Below are 22,495 nucleotides of genomic sequence, written 5' to 3' on the forward strand. Positions count from 1 at the left end.
TATGAATAAAACAGGTACTGTCACTGAGGAGCTGGCTGTCCAGGACAGGACCCACAAGTAAACTAGTAGTACAATGCAATGTGACTGTGTTGCTATAGCATCAGTAAACACAAATGTCATGGAGTGATTCAATCCAGAAAGGATCTGGAGGAAGACTAAAGAAAAGGAGGCAAGTTGGACAAGGTGGTTCATACCTGTAATCCCAGATACTGGGGTAACTGAGGCAGGAGAACTGCAAGTTCAAAGCCAGCCATGGGAGAGGGAGAGGAAGAGGAGAAAGAAGAGGGGATAGATATGCTGGCTCTGGAAGGTTAAGTGGGAGTCTATCAGACCTAGACACACAGACAGCACATCCTAAGCAATGTCACATAAAGTAACAAAGGTACACAATGGCAACAAGGTTAGCCAAAAGCAGAGCTCCCAGAGCATGCAGCACAGGGTGACAAGGGAAGGGACAGCAGAAGAAGTGGAAACAGTGAGGAAAGTCAGACCACCAAAGTTTCATGGTCCACAGTGTGTGTAGGACTTTATTCATATGCATGAGAGAGACTGAAAATGGAAGCAACACACCCAATTTTGCTTTAGGTGAGATTAAAAATAACCAAACAGAACAAAACAACAAAAGCCCTCTGGGGACACATGGAGGATGGATTGGGCTGAGAGGAGGTCATTTGGAAGATGCTATAACAACAGAAAATTCAAGCAGTACGGGTAGAGAGAAAGAGAAGCTAGAAACGTTTGTATGGTAGAAATAAATAGGATTTTCTGGCCAACTGGTTGTGCAACCCAATGTCAAATAAAAATAGCCCAGGGATTTACATATTAAGGAAAAGTTTATTACCTACTTTGAAAATGATTGTGTCATTTCTTTCTTGTGTTACTATAGCTAAAGTTAACTGAGAGTTGACTATAATCTACACAACACACTCCAGGAACCTCCACTTTCCATTTTACAGATTAAGCATCTCTCAGTCTCTGTGATTGACCTACAAAAGTTGTACTAAACTCAAATCAGCGTGTTAACCCCTAGCAAGGATCTAACCAGATTTTGCTCCTTGGTTAACACACATTCACAATCTTGTACTAAAGAACTTTCCATTGTGAGAATTGTCCAAAGCCTCCAGGGGGCATGGAATTTAAGGTCCAAATCACTCTGGAGGCATAAAAACACTAAGATTTTTATACACTATGTGCATATTCCATTTTTCCCAAACAAAAACATTCACAAAGAATGTAAAAGATACTGAAATACCGAGAGGTGACCTTTTGGAAGCACATTCATGTTCTCATGGGAAATACAGAATAAAGTCATTCAACACCAAGTGTAATATTCCTCACTTCCATTTGCCCGAAAGGAGTCAACATAGGTAATTTCAAATTAAAATACAGCTGGAACAGCTAAGCTGAAGCGGGTCTCTACAAAAAGGGGAAAGGAGGGGACCAGAAGCTGCTTCTTAAAACTTGAGTATGGTTCTAACCTGGCAGACCATAACCTCTCATCATCCCTCCATGGCTCTGGTCACCAGACCAAGCCCTGAGATGCAAACACTTCATGCAAAACCTGAGAATGACAGAAACAGGATCCCATGACAACACGAGCGCTATCCCCACGTACGGAAGCACAGGACTCCAATAAGTTAAAGAGGACAAAGGGTTTTTCTAACAGTTCATGTGCTAGTGTTCAGAGTCCTGAACACGTTGGTTACAGAGCCACTTCGGAGCCCAATTCTATAAAAGGAGGCGTGGAACCAGAGAACTCATTACAGACGGAGGGAGGTCAAATTACCCCCAGGGATACAGCAGGTTCACAGCAGGCCTGGATTAGAACCTCCATCCTCCAAAACTCTCACAGCTCTTAAAAGGAGAGAACATAAGGAACTGGAACACAGACTCAAACGTGCCCCAGAATTACTTTCTATAAAATAAAAACTAATAAACTAATCAAGTGTTGTGCTAGCCCTTCCTCCCCACTGATTAGCTGCAATAAATCAGCAGACAAAACTGTTCCACGGTGTCTTAAGATGTTAGTTTGGGACTTTTGTTTTTATCTTTATTTTCAATTTCTTTGAAGTCACATTTTTAATACAAAAATGTCTGCTTTCTTCCTGAAAAGACATTATTGAAAAGGACAAGCATCCAACTAAAAACTATCATGACTCTAGCTTTCTCATTCATAATCAAAACCTTTTAGGAGCATCCTCTGTGAACCTACAGACAGGAAAAACTGCTTTGCAATCTTGATCAGTGAGAGGCCCCAGGTCTCTGGTGCATTGCAAGGCATACAAAGAAGCACCCAGCCCCAGTGCTGGGGGTGGGCGCTGGTAGGAAAATTTTAAAATTACAGCATTATTTGAACGATGCTATTCACACAGTAACAGAGGAAGTTCTAATGGCTTCATCCACAAAGGAAGTGAAGCCACGCAAATTATTTCAGAGGTACATGAGGGTATACTGGCATACCTCAAATACTAAGCTTAATATAAGATTTCCCTCTTTGTGTGGAGGTTTACTTTTATCTCGAGTTAATATCCTATTTTCTAGTCCTAGAAAATGAGGAAGAATGACCCCAAATCCATGGGATCTAACCCTTTTTCTTCTTCTTCAGATGCCATGCACTTTTTGTTATTCATCTCACTTTGGACAAAAGGCAAGATTTCTCCCCATTCTGTCCAGAAACTACCACTGGGAAATTAATATGCAAGAGGAACAGTGAACTCATCTCCTGCACTGTGAACTTCCTGGTTGCTAGGAGGCTGCGGACTCTTAGGATTACTTTAGATTTGCTAGTGGATTGGGAGCTGAAGACAGGCAGAGAAGGCATGAGACCGAAAGTTTCAGAATTTTCCATCTAACTCTTCTTTTGCCAGACCTTGCCAATTTTATGAGCTTTTGATGTAACCTCTTGAGCCTAAGTGTACTTTATTGTGAAGGAATAAAAAAAGCCAAGGGCAAAGGTCAAGCCCACTGCTATAAATCACATTTCACACTGGTAATTACTTATTGCCACATGGAAATGGTGCTGCCTCATTAGAAAGCTATCACAAATGCCTACAATTGTGCTTGAAGCACCTACTGTGTGCTAAGTAGGTATGCCAAATCAAAGGGATAGCTATTAATGCCTATTTCTAAAAATGGCTCGAGAGTTCTCATTTCCCACTTTTAAAAAAATGGTGATTTCCCTTAATTTTCAGGAATATTTACTGGGAATTCCAAAAATAGTCTCTTACTAAAGTTTCTTTAGGTTTAGTACCGCTCTGATGAGGCTTATCTTGTTCTTTGAACTCGTAACCCAAAAAAAAAAAAAAACCTGTTTACTAAAAATGAAATACAGCAATATAGTTATTAAACCAAATGACTGGACAGAAATGTGAAAAGTCTCATGTGTTTCTAAGCTGCTACATTCTCTATTCCACTTAAGTGACAAAGGCTCTTTGTCACAAAGTGACAAAGTGACAAAGTGACCCAGTCACTAAGTTGATACATTTATATATCCTAGAGGGAAGAGAACGTCTTATAAATGATCTACAAGTTTTCAATGGAACATCCACTTCTATCAGCCCAACTGTATTAAAAGACGCCATATTTATAAAAGTAAACAGGTAAGATTCTCAGACCCCAAGTCATCCCCTCCCCCCAAAAAAGTTGCATATGAAAAAGAGTCTACATACTCTACCAGTGTTCATTGTAGATATGTGTCTTAACATTTACTCTTTCTTTCCATTAACACCAACACCTGCTTTTCATTCTATGCACTGGCTGACATTTAAAATAAAGAACAAATACCAGCCCTCCCTTCTTGAGCAAAACCCATGTTCCATCCAACCCTGTAACCCCACAAGAATCTCGCCAAGCACTCTACTCTTAGGGGCACTCTATAAAATGCTAAATGAATGACACAGCTGTTCTTGTGGCCTTCTGTTCTCAGCAGTAACCTAACACTGAATCTGGATGGAAAACTACCAATCTGAAATAGGCTCCCCTTCATTATCACCATAAGGCCATCTTACCATACGCAGGTCAAGAACTGAAATAAGAGAATCATATCAAATTAAAAGCTTCTTCCTCAAGTGCTCAAAATTGGCTTGCAACACTGGCAATAGCATAGAGTTCTTTTGCAAAGACTGAAAATGTGCTCATCACGAAGCAATGGTGAGATGGTGAAAAAAGAGACTCCGTGAGACTGTGCCTCAAATTATTACAGCGTCTTGCGGGTTTATTGAAGAAATGATGGACACCTGCTCTCCAATTGTGTCACAGTGTCAGTGTTCACTCCTTAGTAGGGGCATAAAAAAGGGGGGACCTGCTGAGGGTGGGATGAAGACATTCAAACACTAAGTTTGTGAAACCTAGGATTATCCGAACACTCAGTGCAGATGTGGGTTTATGTACATTTGTATTTTGAGGTTAGATTTGGATCTAGGTGCATTTCAAATTTTACTGCCATGAGTCTGAATACAGCAACCACAGCAGTGACTTAAATTACCCAAGTATAAACCATAGTTGTCACTTCCTTTATAAATTTGGCTTTTCGTGAAAGAGAAAAATCAAGGGAGCCTTATTGCCAAAATAGAACATCTTATGTTGCCTGATTTTGCAAATAAAAAGACAAGTTATTTTATTTGGGTTTTGTTTGCATGGAAAATGTGGTCACAAGACATTTTTAAAGCCTGAGATACTGACCTTAGTTGAAAAGGACTTGGTTGTTTTAGGAGAAAAACAGTAAAGTACCAACCACAAGCTTAAAACAATCTTCCCAGTTAAGACAGGGCTTTGAAAGATTTGGTACAGTATATGATTTAAACTCAAATCTCACTGCTTCCAAAACACTGTCTCTAGAGGCAAATTAATTCTTTCCACAATGAAAAAAAAACAAAACAAAACTGTGGCCTTACATCATTACATACAAGTGGCTAACAAGAAGTAAGGAAAAAGCAAAGAAAGATTTCCGGGATTTTCCTCCTTCAGCATCTCAAGTATATCATCCCTGGGTTCCCAAACCACAAACCAAACCCACTCCATCGCGTTTCCAAACAGATCGGGCTCTTTCAGAACGGCTTTTAAGGGCGCTGCATTTGAAGATGATGCGGCCTTCACTTCCATTTACCTTTTGGTTTGTCCTTCCTGTCTGACATGCAAATACACGCCACAGCCTCCATTCTTTCCAAGCAACCTAATTTCAAAGTAACGTATGTTAGATTCACGCACAGTCATGTGAGTATGCAATCCGCATACACACCATTACCGCACAGAACATAGTCAATGAGCTCCAATACAGTTTCCTGCGTGCAAATCGGGCAAGCCTGAGATGTCTGTGCGCAAAGCTAGCTCTCCCTTGGCTCGAACCATCCAGAACGGTGCATGGAACCCGTTCCTTTTCCAAAAAAAAAAAAAAAAAAAAAAAAAGTGGGGGAGCCTTTAAATACCCAGTAAGGGAACTGGCCACACTGCAGGAGCCAGCGAGCCTGATGCTGCGGACGACCCTGGACACAGGCTCCTGCACAAAGCTCCAGGAGGCTGCAGCGCCCCAGCTTGCAGACATTTATCTCCATGCAGCCCCAACGCCCGGCTCGTCCCCGATCCCTGATTTTACCTAAGTAATAGCTCTCAACCCCATATTGCGAGGGCCTGCTGTGGATCTTGAGGAGGTACAAAATGGAGGATGGGAGCTAATTTTTCCCCGTAACTTAGCGCATCCATCACCGCGGATCCTCTGCTCCGAGCACGCCCCGGGGGCCGGGCCCAGGAACAGCAAGGCGGGTACCAACCTGATGTCATGTAGCCCCGCGAAGCCGGGGGCGCGAAGGCCGCGGGGAAGCGCTTGTGCAGGCGGTAGTCCTTCTCGCTGCGGGACCTCATGCGATCCGAGGCCCGATCCGAGAAATCCGAGCTAGGCCAGGCTCGCCGCAAGGTTGTGCTCCGGGTCTTCTTCATGGTGCGGAGGGCGACCTGCTGCCCCGATCCTGGGGCCTCAGCGCCGGGGTGCAGCGCGGTGCTTCATCCGTCTACGGCGGCGGGCACGACCCGGGCGGACGCTGCGCACATTTTCCCAGCCCCTCCTCGTCGGCGTCTACACCGCCAGCGGCGGGTCCGGCCCTCCCCACGCGCCCGCACACCCCCACAGCGAAGGCTCCGCTTTTACACACGTCCCACAATGCATTACACTTCATTTGCAATGCGCCCGGCTTATAGCTTCCAGATTCCTGTGGGGGGGAAAGGCACGTTAGGAGGCTCCCCCGGCCGGGAGGAGGCGGGGAGGGGGCGGGCAGGGTGGGGGCGCCGAGACTTGCAGCGTGAAAGCAATGGGGGCGCAGACAATGGCCCGATTCAGCGCAGTAGTGCTTAGCCAACCGGGAGCCACGGCACAAAAGATCCAAACAAAATGAGGAAGCCGAGGCCTCCGCTGACCCCGGGATCGGGCGCCCGGGAAAGCCGGAGGGGCGGCGGCTGCCCCACCGCACCAGGAGACTCTCAGCGCGAGGCGTGGGGATGACAGTGGCCGAGCGGTGTCCCCCCGGGCCTATGGGCCGCACGGCCCGCAGTCCTCGGCGCAGTCTGGCTGTGCCTCCCCTGCAGTCCTTGGGAGGCAGTCTTCATTACAGAGGCGCGGATGTGGGGCGCGTGGGCTCGGGGCGCGGGCCTGGCTCTGCAGACAGCGGCTGCGGCGGGGTCCAAAGAGCCCAGGTAGTCCCGGCGATTGTAGCGCCTCGCTGTCAGTCTTTCTGACTCCTGGGATCGGGGTGCTCTGCGTGGGCGAGAGGGTGGCCGGCTGGGTGCGTCCACTTGCCGGTGCCCCCCTCTACCTGCATGCTCCTACTTACTGGGCCAGGCGGCGACGAGAGGCATGGCTGCCGGGGATGCTGAGCGACCCCCGCGCAGTGGTACCGCGGTTCAGTGGTGAGCGCGCAGAATGGGCCACTGACGGGCAGGAAGCAGGACAGCCGCCCAGTCTCATGCTAATCACCGAGCTGCCTCGAGTCCCAGCACGGATCCTGTCAGGCTTCTCATTCTCATGGAAAACACCCTGCGGCGGCGCTGGGACCCTGGCTGCGGCCCCAGCCTGGAGACAGCGTGCGGAAATTTACATATTTTTAGGATGGCCCCTCCCACTCGCGGAGGGCGCGAGCTTCGTGGGAACGCGGAGATCGGCGCTGCCCCGCCTGGCCCACCTGCTCCAACCCCGAAAGGAACCACGGCCAGAGGACCGGGAGTCCGCCGCGGATTCCTCCACCGCCGCAAACGCGGGGCCCCGGGTCCACGCCGCCTGCGACACCCCGCTCCCCGGCGTGAGTCCCTGCCAGCCGGCCGAGGCTGCGTCCAGGTCCCTGGCTCTGCACAGCTGTCTCGGGTGCAACCACCAATCGCCATAGGACAATGCGCGCGCGGGAGGGCGGGCGCGGGAGGAGGGGGCGATGCGCACCCGGCCGCGCGCGGGGCCCGGGACGCCGAGGTCACGCCGAGTTAAAGGCGCGCACCGCACGGTTGCGAACCCCGACCACGCTCCGCCACTGCCATTTTCCCCAAACGCTGATTTCCACCCTCGGTTTTCCAAAAACCCTTTCGTGTTAAAAGGAATGCCACAAATAAGTCTGATTTCCTTTTTCCATGTTGGATTTTATTTCGCAGTTGGGCATTTTTTTTCCATCTGTAACAACGCAACGTTCAAGATCATTTTTACGCTGTTGTGTCGTATGGATGGGTGTCAAGATGCAGAGGCAGATGTTAAACCTTTATAGAGACATGCTCTCATCAGGCAAGTATCATAAGAAAACGCCAGCGGGCTGTTAATGGTTAAGATTCAGGAAGTTCTAGCACAATATCATGCTATTCCAAGCCATGAATTCTTTGGAGGGTAACTAGGTTCCCGGGGAACCAGGGAGAGGGGGGCGGGGCTCAGCCACAGGCATTCTAGAATCTAGAACAAGAGCTTCCCTCATGCGGTCTCCGAAGATGCCTTCTGTAACCTGCAAGCAGTATAATCTATCTCTAGGGACACCAAGAGTAAATAAACAACCACTAAGTCTCGTATGGAACTTATGGTTACACTAATCAATATTTATTACTAACTGTAGAGCGATTAGCTAAATTCAATTATCTGTGTTAAAAGTTAGGTTAGGATTGCTAACGTGTCCTTTAACATAAAGGAACTGCTGAGAACAGAAAGACTACACACAGCTTTAGAAGCTGTACAAGACTACATTTGAAAAGGGCCATACAGGTGATTCAAGAAATAATTGGATTAACGAATGCGGGAGACATTGGCATTTAGGTATCTCAATTCAAAAACAATTACTCAGTACCTCCAGGAATCCAAAGTGATCGGAATAGTTTGATTTAGGGCTATCTGTGATAGCTGTGGCAGTGGTGATATTCCTTCCTTAGCAGGTAATTACTGACTGTCTGGTATATACTAGCACTGTGATGGGTGCTGAGCAAACAAACCACCACCCATGACTCCTGCAGCTTATGGTCCAGTAGAGGAGGGATCAGGGATCAGCGAGCCAACAAATGCACAAATTGTACTGAGTCTGTGAAGAAAAATAAACTATGGGAAATGACAGTTGAGCTGATGAGCTACTCAAGCCAAAAGTGAGGGGAAATGGTGTTTGAGAACACAGGACCAACCTGTGCAAAGGTTCTGAGGTAGGAAAGAGTCTTGGCTTTTGTTGGGAGAAATGAAAGAAGAAGGCCAAGAAGAGGTCAGTGATGAGGTCACTGAGGAAGGAGAGAGCTAGATCATGCAAGGACTTGCAGGCCAAGAAGTTAAAGGTTTTCTGTTCTATTCCAAGTGCAATGTGAGCCATTAAACGTTTAAAGCAAAGAAAAAGTAACAATCTTAGAATTTCTATTAAGAAGAGGCTTAAAGGAGGGGTTCTGTGTAAAGGGAGGGGTCAGCTGGGAATTTTCTAGAAAGTAAGTTTGAATCACTCTTGACTTAGAACTGAAAAAACATATCCATTGCTCATATCTTAAAAAATGAGGGTGGAATGATAGACATTTGGGGAGGAAAGCTCGGTCAGCCGCTTCTGGAAACAGATCTTGGGTGGGCAAACAGCCAGACACAGAAGCAGCAGATAAAAAAATGTGTTGGAGTGGCTGAATTCCCTCAGATGATAAAGTAAAGAAGGAGAGGCCGCACAGTGGTCATTTATTCATCCACATTGGGTAACGATGAGTAAGTTAGGAAGGGAAGGCTTTCTCTACAAGCAGTATGCAACTTGTTGTGAAACCAGTCCTACCCGAAGAGAAAGCTTGAGTAACATCAGACTCAGTGTGTCCCTCTGTGTTATGGGAAGATACGCCATGGTAGTAAGATCTCTCCACCTTCCTAGGTAATCGTGTCTCTGATCCGCCTCATAAACTGTCCATTCAGTCTCGTAACCGTGTCATTCAGCACCGGGAAATCTTAGATTTGAAATGATAAAGCAAATCGATTTTATACGCTTAATATTTTTAATCAGACTTCAGACAGTTTTTGTATTTGGTACTTATATATCAGACACATTAGAGATACTAACTAGGCAGATTTGCTTGTTAACTCAATTTTATAATTGACTTTAGATTTGCAGTCTTAAATTGAAAGGTGTAAGAATTTTGACTTTGAAATTCTCTCCATTGAAAACCTCATCAGATTTGTAACAGTTGAATGAATTTAAGTTACCCAAGTGTGAACTCCAAGAGGGCAAGAGACGCCTGTCCTACTCACTGGTGCTGGTTGTTCTTACTTATCTCACAGTCATAGCTGTGGTGGCTGGTGAGGTGTGGCACGTTTGCTGACCAGTGAAGGGCTATTAAGCAATTAGGAAGGTTTGGGTTGAGGTCTCCCAGCCAGGTATATTAACTACTTTTTAAAAATTAAAAATACCAAGATATACAGCAAAAACAAAACAGATAAATTGAGTAAAAAATATTTTAAACTTTGTGCATCAAAAGAAACTGTACAGAAAAAAAATACAAGTCACAAAATGGGAGAAAATATTTGCAAATCATAAACCTAATAAGAGATTGATATCCAGAATATTCAGAGAACCCCTGAAGTTCAAACATACAACAGCAAAGAACAAAGAGCCCAATCTGAAAATGGGCAGAAGACTTCAAAAGATATTTCTTCAAAGACACACAAGTGGCCTATAAGCACATGAAAGTCCTCAGTGCTATCAGGGTGGCTCTTAATTTTAAAAAAGAAATGACAATAACAAGTGTTGGCAATGATGTGGAGAAACTGGAATGCTTGTGCTCTGCTGGCAGGAATGCAAACTAGTATACCTCCTGTGGAAAACAGATTAGCAATTTCTTAAAGAATTAGAATTACATATGATCCAGCAATTCCACGTCTAGCTGCATATAACCAAAGAACTGACAGCAAGGTATAAAAGAGACATTTGTACAGCCCTGTTCATAGCAGCATGGTTGCCAACCATAGCTAAAACATGGAAGTGATGGATAAACTGATAAAATGTTGTATACATACACAATGGGGTATTATTCAGTCTTTAAAAGGAAGGGAACATTCTGACACACGTTACAACACAGATAAACCTTGAGTACCTTATGCTAAGTGAAATAAATCAGTCACAAAAAAGTAAATAGCGTGTGATCCCACTTAGATGAAGCACTAAGAACAGTCAAACTCACAAGAGAGCTTGAGTAGAATGGTGATTGCCAGGGGCCCAGGGAGGGAGAAATAACGAGTTGTTGTTTAACAGGCAAAGAATTTTAATTTACAAGATGAAGAGAGACATGCAGCTGGAAGGTGGTGATGAAGGCTAACAATCTGATTGTATTTAATTTCAATGAACCATAAACTTAAAAGCGGTTAAGATGGAAATTTTATGTTATGTGTGCTTACCTCAATAAAAAATAACTTTAAAATTTAAACACAGCAAGTTTACAGGTGCAGTTTAAGTGTTTAAGGGAATATAGTTCACTGAGAATCTAAATAGGCCTAATTGTGGAGGAAAGGGAATTTAATCTTTAATTTGAATTGATCGAATGTGTTTTCAAAGACCCCAAGAGATACGAGTTTTATTTTTGTTATTTTAAAAATACCAAATTTACAAATAGAGTAAATTGAATATAAAAACTTAAGGAAATTTGTATCTCTAACAATACAGTTGGACCTAGAATGTCCCCAATGGTCCATGTGTCTAAGGCTTACTCCCCAGCTTGGCACTGCTGGGAGGTGGTGGGGCTGGGCGGGAGGGATTAGGTCATGGGAGTCAGTTCTTGAAAAGGGACTCTAGCCCCTTCCTCTGCTTTTGCATTCTTACTGTGAGGTGACAGGGCTTCCTTTGCACATGTTCCCACCTTGATGTGATGCCTCACCACATACCCAAAAGCAATGAGGCCAACCAACCATGGAGAAATCTCCAAAACAGAGCCAAAATAAGCCTTTCTTCTCTTTGAGTTGATTACCCCAGGTATTTTGTTACAGTTAAGGAAAGCTGACTAGTAAAGGAAAGCTCGATGTTTGAATTCGTATTGTTAGTACACTGAACACTGATTTCAGATCTAAGTATCTGTGTACAGAAAGCCCCCACACACACTGAATAGCTCATGCTGTACAGTGAAAGATGAAAGAGATCAGAGAGGAGCTACTACTGAAGTGAGTGAAGAAAAGGGTCATATAAGTGAAAAGTAAACATGGCACATAAATGGAGAACATGCAGCCCAGAGATGATGCATGTCAATCCAGGGTCTCCCAATCACACACCATGGATACAGGGAAGCTTACTGGCATAGTACTGGGGACCATGCTAAAGATACAGTAGCCCTGCTGGGCCTCTCTGAACTTTAATCTAATGTAATAATATACTTTGTAAACTTAGCAAAAAAAAATGCTAATCAAACTCTAATCGCAGTTTGTGGGTGGAGCACATTTTGGGAAACAGATCTAGACAGGTAGAGATTGAAACATCTATAAGGTAAAACACATTCATGAGAATGTGGTGATGAGAACCTGTACATTGCTCTTTCCACCCCTGTCATTCGTCCCTAGATGGATTTCTCTTCATCCTGCCACCAGGTACATTAGCATCTCCAACAGCCTGACTGGGCTGTAAAGAACAATGGCTTTCAATGAATTGTGCTCCCAGAGACAGCATGTTCCAGGATGGAGAAACTCGCCAAGGAGAGATGACTCAAGAGGGACCTGAGTCTTTGGAGGACTATTGATGGAGAAGGTTGGCACATATGGCCCACCAGTCTCCAGGACAGACTAATTACAGTCAGAAGAGTAGAAGAGAGTAAGGTCTAGGAATGTCAAGAGAGACCAGGACACTTGGGGCCCTGAGGAGAACCAGTTTCTGAGTGCCACATTCTCAATGGTAATGGTAATAATGCCTCTTTTAAAAGGCTGGACTGAGGGCCAGGTGTTATGGCTCATGGCTGTAATCCTGGCTACTCCAGAGGCAAGGAAGTAGGAGGATCAAGGTCCAAAGCCTGCCCAGACAAAAGCATAAGATCTTATCTGAAAAATAAGCTAAAGTGAAAAGGCCCGGGGCATGCCTCAAATGAAATGACCTAACACACAGTCAGCATATATATATGCCCCAGTTCAGTGCTGGCAAATAGAAGGCATCAGTAGACAATAGCCAATTTTAGTAGTAGTAGTAGTAGTAGTAGTAGTAGTAGTAGTAGTAGCCATAAGTGTGGGGAGCATTTGAAAATCTGAATCCTGTGTGGAGCTGTGGCTCAAGTGGTAGATCCCTTGCCCTGTGTACCATCCAAATAAGTAAATAAATAAAATCTGAATCCTTTCTAGATCTCTTTGGTCACCCACAAACCCTGTTTGTACCATATAACACAACAGGCTGAATTCCAGTGAGTCCAGAAATGCTACCAGCTGGTAACATACATGGTAGATTCTATTACGTTGGAAAGCTGAATTACAGTGCCCACAAACTGGGTTTAGAACAAGAAAGGAGAAAACAAAACTCACCCAGCTAGAGTGTGTGCAGGAGCCACGACACTGAATCCAGAAAAGATGGAAACAACCCGAGAATCCACTGATAGATGAATGGATAAAAGAAATGTGGTATAGAGTGAAATATTACTCAACCTTCAAAAGGAAGGAAGTTCTGACACATTGTATAACATGGATGGACCTTGAAGATACTCCGCTGAGTGAAATAAGCCATTCACAAAAGGACAAACGTTCAGTGATTCCACCTAGATGAGCAAGCAAGTGTTGCCAAATTCATAGAGACATGAAGAAGAATGGTGGTGTCCAGGGGCTGCAGAGTTAAGAGTTTGGTGGGTTCCGTGTATCAGACTGGAAAGAAGAGAAAGATGGGATATAGGTAGTGTTGATGGCTGCATATATATATATATATATATACTGTCATCAAACTATACAATAAAAGATGGTAAATTTTATGTTATGTATATTCTAGTAGCAGAACTAGAAAAATAGGAATAGAGTCCAAGGAAGAAAGCCACAGTGAAGAAGTGGCTTTGTGCACTGTACGGAGCATGAGTTATGAATGTTTTTCTTTGCTTTACTTGTACACACCAGTAGCACACATCCTCTCCGTTATTTGTAAAAACAAAGTCTAATATCAGATTATAAAAATAAGCTCAAGAGCCTAAGAGTAAGGTTAGGTTCCAGCCAACTGTTACTGGAAAACAGTTCCTTAGAGGATGCATGTGAATTTGTAAAAGATCTCAGAAAAAAGATCTTTTAAGGTTTTTTTAAGTGTATAGTCACTGAAGTTATTGCTCTTTAAATTTTATATCACAGATTAACAAATGCAATTAAAATGAAAAGCACGCTCCTTTTAATTTTAATACACTATTACTTAACAGACTAATAATTTTTAAAGCTGAATTAAATCCAAATTTTCAATGTTAAATGTAGTTGATTGAAAGACCTGAGTCAAACCTTTCTCCACATTTGGTCAAATCCCACCCACATGCCAATTTGCAGATGGGGTTATTTGTAACCTTAGCTAGTCCCTAGTACATTTTCAAATGGTTAAAGATAACTGTCTTGTTCTGTGACCTGTGACCTGAAGAAGAGGGGGCAGTTCTCTGCTCATCCCTGTGCTCAAAGCTTAATTCTGGTCCAGGTCTTGCCCTCTTCAAGGACCGCAGAGGCACAATTGTTGGGTGCAGGACAATTCCCTAAATCTCCTGTGTTAGGAAGGATGTCCCCTCACAAAATGCTTCAGAGACGACCCAGATTCCCCTACACCAGGACTCAGCACAGAAAACAACAGAAGAGGGGTGCAGTGTGGGGCACCTTATCTACGACACCTCAGAAAATTTAAATGCTGCCTTTTGGATCAAAAACAGGAAGTGAAAAAAGAACATAGGGGATAGCAAAAACAGAAAATTGAGGCCAGTTGGTGATGCTTCTCAGTTTGGGGCACAGCAAGTTCAGCAAGCCACGTCCACTTACTCTTTGACCTAGAGCTCACTATAGGAAGAAAGAAAGGAGTGTTTTGGTTTGGTTTATTTCATTTTGGTTGTTGGACAGCAAAACTAACCCATCATCTGTTAATGGCTTGTGGAAACTGTTGCTATTTTACAATATTATTCTCTCTCACTTGGAAGTCTTCACCTGGTTGGTGCATAATCCAAAAGGAGAGGGGGCGGACTGAATACTGAGCAAAGGAAAGACATAATTGGACATGTCTTGAAAAATTTAATCCAGTGGGAGCCAGCTGTGCTACACAGGCGTCTGCCCAGAACTTGGGCAGGCGTGATGAAAACATTGTAAAACTGAGTCGTGGTGACAGATGCACAATGGTGCTGCACACTTACAATGGATGAGTTTTATGGTATCTACCATGAAATTTGTGCTTCCATAGGACCACTTGGGAAAAAATAACCAAGCCAACTGTGGAGGATAACTTAGCAAAATGGTACCGCTGAGATGAGGCAAGTGTGAACTGACTTTCAGCAGAAAGCATGGAGAGGAGGGGACAGGAAGCACTACAATGTAGAGCCTTCCGACCTCCACAAAGGTCGTACTACAGAGGTCAAGGCAGGGTACACAGGGTACAGGTGAGAGAGACTCTCTTCATGAACTGGTGACTCCACACACACAATCTGGAGACTCAATGAATGCCCATCTTCCCCTTTTCTGAACTCTGTAGAACTTTTTGGTTATGCTACTTATTTTGGTCCTTATTTTCATACTGCTTTTCAGTGTTAAGTAATTCCTGATTACAAAAACATGCTTTTTTTTCTTCTAGCTAATTGAGAAGCTATCCATTGCCAATTGGTAAATCCATTCAACTCTGTGCTTATTTGGTTTTCTGCTAGACACTGTAGCCCACTCTGTCCTCTCTCTGTTTGTCACTGTCCTACTCCTTGGTTGTATCTCTGCCCATATGGCACTGGGTGCGTTCTAGACTTCACCTCCAGTCAGCCTTCCTGTGCACTCATAAGATCACTAGCTGACTTCCACAATAACACCTCTCACCATCCCAGGCCTGCCTCCTGGATCTCCAAATCCTGGCTTCCCACTGTCGGGTGAGCACCTTCCCTGAATTCTCCATGGATGATCAAACTCAAGCTGTTCATTACACAAAATTAATCATCTTTAGTCTCACTGTTCCAACCTCGGGTCCTGGCACACATTCCCAGACTTGGTGACTGGACTTGCTTCATTCAGTTTCCCAAGGCAAGAACCTGAAATGGTCTTCTGCTCCCATCTGTCACCACTCTTTCTCTCCCATCCACTCCACTCAGTCTGTCACCATGCTCTGTGTTTCTGTGACTTCCTATACCCTACAGGCCTGAGTCAAAGCATTGAGAAGGAGACAGAAGCCATAATCATAAAATGAGGGTCACTTGCCAAAGATACGTAACAAGTAACAAAAAATTAAATGAAATAAGACAATGTTGAAATTAAAATATTAAAAACTAAAACAAAATATGTAACAAACTACATATAGCCATATGACCAATTTATTTGTTCAAATGCTTACTACAAAATAAGTTTTTCAGTTTGAAACTAGAACTTGAGGATCAGAAATTAATATTAAATAGCCAGCATCAGAATGTGTAATAAAATGATTATCTGTTTCAGTTTTTACATTAATGGGCATGGAGTTGCCCCAATTCACAAAGTTAATGCAGTTGGAGATAATGAAAAATACTGAACCATCTTTCTGTCAAGGTTGGACACTGAGAAGCTGCTTATTTCTGACAACAAACCCTGATACCAGAAGTCAACCTCACAATGTTTTTATCCTGCATACACTAAGTATTTAATAATATCTGTGTCTTCTTCTTTGGGAAAATAGCCATGAGGCTCTTTTATTAAACTTTTGAGTCGCTCTTGAAAAGGTTTAAAATATCTTCAAGGACATCAGGAGAGTTCATATTCAGCTAACTCAAAAGAGAAACCAATCCTCCATGGCCTCAGTGTGCAGCCTGTAAGTCCAGCTCTGAGTGACCCTTTTAAATGTGTCTTGTTCTGAAAATACTGTCTGTAAACAAGCACATGCTGCAGCTACATTTGTCCATTTGAAGAACCTACAGTCAGACTCACAAGGCTCCCAGTGGCAAAGATATCACCAAAATATGATTCCGGAGGCCAAGAACCACAAAGAACTCACACAGAGAACAGGCTTCCTTCTAGAAAGACCCAATGTCTGCCTGCAACCCTCATAAACAGACCCCAAGCTTCTCTCATGAAATCCTCCCAGCCTCTCAAGTGAAAGGGTAATTCAGTCAAGTCACCAGACCTCCTCACAGGTTGAAGGGACAAAGGAGAAATTTGGTTGCCTGATTTGCATGGCTGACAAGCTTGTTCAAGATACACTATACACCTGTATGAAATGACCACAATGAAATGCCCTTGTATTATTAATGTATGATACATTAAAACTAAAATTTAAACAACAAAAGTTGATGGTGGAGATGCAAATTGCTATTCCAAAGAGCTGTTTATACTGGTTAAGCTGCTGTTTATGTGTAAAGCAGTGAGATAAAAACTAAAAACACATTTTCAGGCTTTTATCATTTTTCCAATCTATTCTGTTCAAAAATATGACTTACAATCTATTGCTGAAATAAAGAACTTAAAGATTCTTTTTTTAAAAATGAATTCATTAAGCAAATCTTTTAATTTTCCATGGACATCTCAGGCATGCACCGTGCAAATGACAGCTTCCATTTCTGCTTCCTCTGCCACACACTGCAGGAGGTGGAGCAAGACTTCAGCCATGACATCTTAGAAGCTTCTTCACTTAGATGACCCAACCCGCAAAGACAAGCTAAGACCACAATGGCAGGGATTCCCTCAAGACTGTGAGTAGTACCAACCTTCTTGTATTCAGAAAGGGGAGCAGAAGAGTAACGCACCATTTTATAAAGGAAAAAGCATACCTTATCTCTATGTTGGACAAGTCCTTAACGTATTTTCCCACAACATAACCAGTGGACTGCTGTGCTGCAGAAAATATTTTACGGTTACTTCCTCTCTCACGGCAAGATCAAGATCGTGGGAGCTGTAAATCCACTTACTGACCGCGGGTAAGCTATAAAAGGGCGCAATCTACTGAAATACCGGGCCACACAGAAACAGCCTCCACCTGGCGGTACTCCCAGAAGCTCCTATGGAGCACACACAGCCACTGGACACACTCAGCCAGCACTGGTCCTGGCATCGATTTTTAAGACTTCATTTCTTTTGTACATTTTACTTGAAAAATCACTGCAAATACAGGTCTGCACTCTTTTTCCTGGTGCCCCCAATGAACCCCACCATGGACACTTGTTGCCATAGACACAAAATATGGACTGATGCCCATTCCCCCAACAGGGTCATTTCCCATCTCAGGCCTTCTTGGATCTGTCTGGTTTGCATCAGATGCCTATCGCCTCCCTCCCACTCCCCGCCCAGCAAACTCTCGTCCATCCTTCAAAACCCCAATGAGGATGAGTTCCCTGAGAGACTTTCCACCTCCCTCTCTTTGCCCTCCCATCTCCTGCAGTTAGAAGCCCATGTTCTGTTTATATATTAATAGCTGTCCTTTCTATTACAGCTCTTTCCTCTATCATGCAGAGCAATGCCATTCAAAAATGTCGTCTGTCCCCCTAGCTTGTGAGCTCCTTCAAAGCAATGGCTATTTTGTTTACTGAAAAAATGTTCACTGGCCACTTGCTGTGGGCTAGTAATGGCTATAGACACCGGAATACCAAAGTTTAAAAATAAAACTATTAACAACCCCAAGAACACAATGTTCTGTCATTAAGAACCCTATATCCTAATGGAGGCAACGAGTACGCACACAGCTTAGCAAATGGTATAGAATGTGAGACAGTGACGAGTGCAATGGAAGATGATGACACCCGCTTCTGAGACTGAAATAAGGCCATTTGATGGGAACCAAAGGCTTGCAATTAAAAATGGGGTTGAGGGAAGCACTTCACTTAATTAATCATTTTTTGCTATTGCCTTTCACAAAGTAGGCTCTCAACAAACGTGCTTGGATGTGCTGGGCTTAGGCCCTCATTGCTATGCGCCTAGCAGAGGTGCATCGAATGCCTGTGGATGTAGGAACAGAAAGGGCAAACATTCCACCTACTTCATTTTCCCCTCATAGCCTGTCTATCTGCTAATAGGTAAGAATTCTTTTACCTTAGGAAAAATAAGTACTTCCTTACGTTTGCATAGGACGCTCCATAGTCTGGATCTTAATTGTCCTCCAAAGGTTCTCAGGAAGACACTATTGGGAGGTCTTTCAGAAGGGGTGCCTGGTGGGAGGTCTTTAGGTCACTCCAAAGGGGATCATGGGAGTCCGGCTCTTTCCTTTCTGGCTTTCTCTTCCTGGACAGGAGGCAAATGGTTTTGCTCCATCATGTACTCCTGTCATGACGTACTTCTTCACCACAGGCCTAGTAGCATGGGGCCAATGAATTATGGACTGGAACCGCCAAAGCTATGGTCCAAAATAAACGTTTTAGCTTTATAAGTTGGTTGTCTCAGGTGTTTGTTATAGTGACAGAAAGCTGAATAACACAAGACTTTGTAGTTTACTGAGCCTAAGCAAGGCAGGGGTTGTTGCCAGAATTAAAAATGAAAAAGCTAAGACAAAAAGCAACTTGTCCAAAGTTCCAGAAGTTGAAGGAACAGAATTCCATCCTTAGGATTCCTAGTCTAGGATTTTTTTCTGCCCCACCCCACTGCCTCTTATGACTGATCTGAGCAGTTAATAGATTTAGGATCTTTCCTGTTTGTTGTTTGTATAGTATGAATGAAGTGCCTATAAATCTTGCTATTGCTAGAAGAGTCCCCAAATGTTTAAGGTGCCTTATTAATAAGTTATTATAAATATATGTGCATGTATATTAGAAGACAGATTGGTTCAGATGACTGAAATGACTTCTGCTCATTTATACAGATGGTGCCTGAGATTCAGAGAGTTAAACGAAGGCTTCCTTCAGACTAATCAATCTTGAAAGTTTTCTTTTCTCCCTTCTGTTTGCAGGTCACCACAGAGCTGCTTCCCAAGCCAATGAAAACCCACAAGACAACACAGATGGATTTTGAAGGATGGGACCTTTCTCCAACAGGCAGCTCCCTGCAATTTAGGGAATGGTTATACAGGAACAATTAAAGTCATATATCAGAAAAGCAGCAAAGCTCAAATATTTTCTGTCTTTTGCAGTAATTGTAAAAAAAAAAAAAAGGCTCCAGATATTTAAATTCCAGACTCTACTAAAGAATTTCTTTAACTTCAGCAATGGTAAGACTTTTGTATGTTACCATTTCATAATTTCTAACATTTCCCATGTTGATGTACAATGAAAAATACAGAAATCAGTATTTAGTAACTTCTGCTAAATCCATTTGAAAGACTGTTTTTAAACTTTGGTTCAATATTCAACTGTTAAAGTAATTAGGCTTATGGGTAATAAGCTTACATCTTCCTGTTATCAATCGTATGATAATTAAAGGTGCCATGGAACTTTTCTTTTTAACTGCTCTAACACAGAAGGTCTGCGCACCCTAACACTGGTTTTTAGGAGCTTTGGATAAGGTTGCCATATTACTTAATTGTTCAACTAGAAAAAAAATGTTTTAAAGGATGATATTAATTACACTGGAATAAAACATTTAAACCAGTCCTCTCCTAAGCAAATTGGGACTTTTAAGTTAAAAAAAAAAAGCTAATCCAAAAGTATGTTTTGTTCACAAGAAAAACAAATTTAAGTAGGGAGACAAGAGAAGTTACTAGCAGGACCTCATTTTTTAAAACTATATAGGATTAATTATTTGAGAGTAACTGTCTTCTCTCACCCATCAGTAGAAGGACAGATATGCAAAAATTTGCAGTATACTCAGTTGTTTCCACCACGACTCTACTTATAATAATAGTAATAATCAAAATAAAACAGACACTCCCAGTAACAAGAACAGGAAACCCAGCCTAAGCTGCCATCCCCAGGCGTTTGCCCTGTCTTGCTTTCCTAGCTCCCACAGGGAATGGGGAGGACAGTTCCAAAGAAGCCACCAGCTCCCCCCAGTCCACCACGCTGCAGACTCCTGCAGCTGAGGAAAGGGGCAAGTTCCAACACCTCACATGAGCGTGGTCTGAACACACCTAGTCTGGGCCTGTGCGTGGCTTTCCATATGATCGTTCTGCACCAGCCAGGACACTGCTCCCGACCTGTGTCTGCAGCTTCTGGGTAGAAAGGAGGGAAAACAGCCTAAAAATGGGACAAAGCCCAACTCAAATTCAAATTCATAAGAAAGAGACAGACAGCAATGATGGAAAGAGAAAGTGGAACCTAAGGAGTTCAAAGGGCCCAGTTTTGTTCCAAAATCTCAGAGACTAATTTCCAGAAGATACCTGATCTGCCTTTCTGGCTGTACAGACTGAGTTCCCACATCTCCAAGTCCCTGGAGGCAAGCCTTCCCTAAGACTTTTCTAGAGATAATACGTTTTTAGAGCTCAGCTACTTAAATTTCAGGTGGAAGGGAGTTCTGACAAAGCATTGCATTCCTGGAGTCACCAACTGGATGCTAATGAGTAGGTGGCAGTTGCACATGTGACATCACAAACATAGACCCTGTACCATGAAAAAAACCACCTTGGGTGAGATGCTAAATATGTCCTAAGTATGTGTGAGAAGAACATCCAGTTTGCTTTGATGTATCATTACAGACTATTGTCACACACTACCACCACCTCAGCAGCTAAAACGTGAAAGGTTAATAGACAGTGATTTTATGCAGTTGACACAATAAGATTTTACTCTGGAACAAAAGGCATAGTGAAGAAAAAAAAATGTTTGGGAACTGGGAATTCCTAAGTTGGACAGTTGTCTATGCCAGTTCAATGCTTAGCAAAGAATCGGAAGTCACATTTCAGTTTTAGTGCTGGCTGTCTTTCATTAGATCTGTGACTCTGGACACATTTCTTCACCTCTGTCTCAGTCTTTTCATCTTTAAAATTTATAAATGGTAAGTTTAAATAACATAATATATGTAAATCTCTTGTCTGACACACAGGAAACCATCGGTAAATGTAGCTATAGTGCTTTTCATCTCCCCTTCTATTTAAAAATATGAGAAAATGGGGTAAAACCTATTGAGGTCAAGGATTTTTCACTGAATATTTACTTGAAGAATAGTTAAAGTCTTATTCTGGGAGAAAAACTTGTTTGATTTCCCTGAAAGAAAAATAGAGGTAGGAACCTGGCTCTACTTTGGTGTCTGCAAGGGGAAAAAGGACCACAATGCAGTAGAACACACTCAACAAATGACATGCCCTGCTGTTCCCGTGTCCCCCACATTAAAGTCTGGATCCTCCACCTATGCACAAACCCCTCCTAGTTGCAGTTACCCAGCACAGCTACCAAGCCAGCAATTCTGGGGGTGGTTGGGGTACGGGGCACCTTTCCCAGGTCAGCATAGCTCTCTGCTTCCTTCCAATACACAGCACACTTGGAAGACGTCAGGGTTCCAAAGAGAAAACTCATAAGAATTTTAGAGAGAATTGTTACTGTCAATAAAGCATTTTGTTGTAGAAAGTACAACACTCAAAGACTTCCATAGAGTAGGTCCTTAAATTCAAGAGATTTTCATGTAACCTGGCACAATGGCATGGTTCCCGGATCTCCCTCTGTACTTCCTAAGAAGTAAGGTCTCCAAGTCCTACCCAATCTGCCTGTCACACTCACTCACCCCAAGACACCGTCCAGAGAGACTGTCTACACAGCATACACTCCCATTGATTCCAGGTCTGTATTTTCAGTCCTGCTTGGTTTTTGCTCTTCTCCTAGGTCTTTGAATCTTGGTCACATGTCCCACTCTTGTGATGTGCTGACTTGTGTTTCTCACGTGGTCTGTGTCCTTGGCATGCTTCAAGCCCTGTTGGTGCCTCCTGCCACTCCCAACCTTGGCCTGCTGCACTCCTTGGCTTCCTTGGTCCTACCTCAACTCCAACTTGACATAACAGGACATAATAGGACAGGCCCAGGATAATGCTATCTAACTACACAGCCAAAGGGTAAAGACACTCGTGATGCTAAG

The 22,495-nt window shown here is 43.3% G+C and overlaps 2 protein-coding genes across 13 annotated transcripts in view; one reads left to right on the forward strand and one right to left on the reverse strand.

Annotated features, from left to right (window-relative positions):
* The window catches only part of Stox2 (storkhead box 2), a 200,823-nt gene that overhangs the window by 90,229 nt on the left and 88,099 nt on the right, over window positions 1-22,495 (reverse strand). For 2 of the 9 annotated variants that reach the window (XM_074054880.1, XM_074054886.1), the window contains exon 1: window positions 5,766-6,257. The exons of the other annotated variants lie outside the window; for them this stretch is intronic. In XM_074054880.1, coding sequence (XP_073910981.1) covers window positions 5,766-5,931 — 166 coding nt within the window. In that variant the 5' untranslated portion in view covers window positions 5,932-6,257. Of the gene's footprint in view, window positions 1-5,765; window positions 6,258-22,495 lie in introns of those variants that run through there. 9 annotated transcript variants of the gene reach the window in all.
* Window positions 6,267-20,074, forward strand: LOC141416903 (uncharacterized). 4 transcript variants are annotated; one of them, XR_012441525.1, is made up of 5 exons: window positions 6,267-7,283; window positions 7,624-7,750; window positions 17,156-17,487; window positions 18,424-18,579; window positions 19,446-20,074. XR_012441525.1 is itself a non-coding variant. In XM_074054887.1 (3 exons), exons 1-3 carry the CDS (start codon window positions 6,855-6,857, stop codon window positions 19,505-19,507), a joined length of 618 nt encoding a protein of 205 aa, XP_073910988.1. In that variant the 5' UTR covers window positions 6,267-6,854; the 3' UTR covers window positions 19,508-20,074. The 4 variants fall into 4 exon arrangements, 2 of the variants coding, with proteins under 2 accessions (XP_073910988.1, XP_073910989.1); XR_012441526.1 differs by lacking the exon at window positions 18,424-18,579 and having other exon boundaries at window positions 17,156-17,262; XM_074054887.1 differs by lacking the exons at window positions 17,156-17,487; window positions 18,424-18,579.

Source organism: Castor canadensis, chromosome 14 (assembly GCF_047511655.1).
Source record: "Castor canadensis chromosome 14, mCasCan1.hap1v2, whole genome shotgun sequence".
NCBI lineage: Eukaryota > Metazoa > Chordata > Mammalia > Rodentia > Castoridae > Castor > Castor canadensis.

Bases quoted from the DNA above. Each gene is read 5' to 3' on its own strand.
- LOC141416903 (XM_074054887.1), top strand. From the start codon at position 6,855: ATGCTGAGCGACCCCCGCGCAGTGGTACCGCGGTTCAGTGGTGAGCGC. The intron at 7,284-7,623 runs GTGAGTCCCTGC...TTTATTTCGCAG, and splicing joins GCGACACCCCGCTCCCCGGC to TTGGGCATTTTTTTTCCATC. The intron at 7,751-19,445 runs GCAAGTATCATA...TTCTGTTTGCAG, and splicing joins TAGAGACATGCTCTCATCAG to GTCACCACAGAGCTGCTTCC.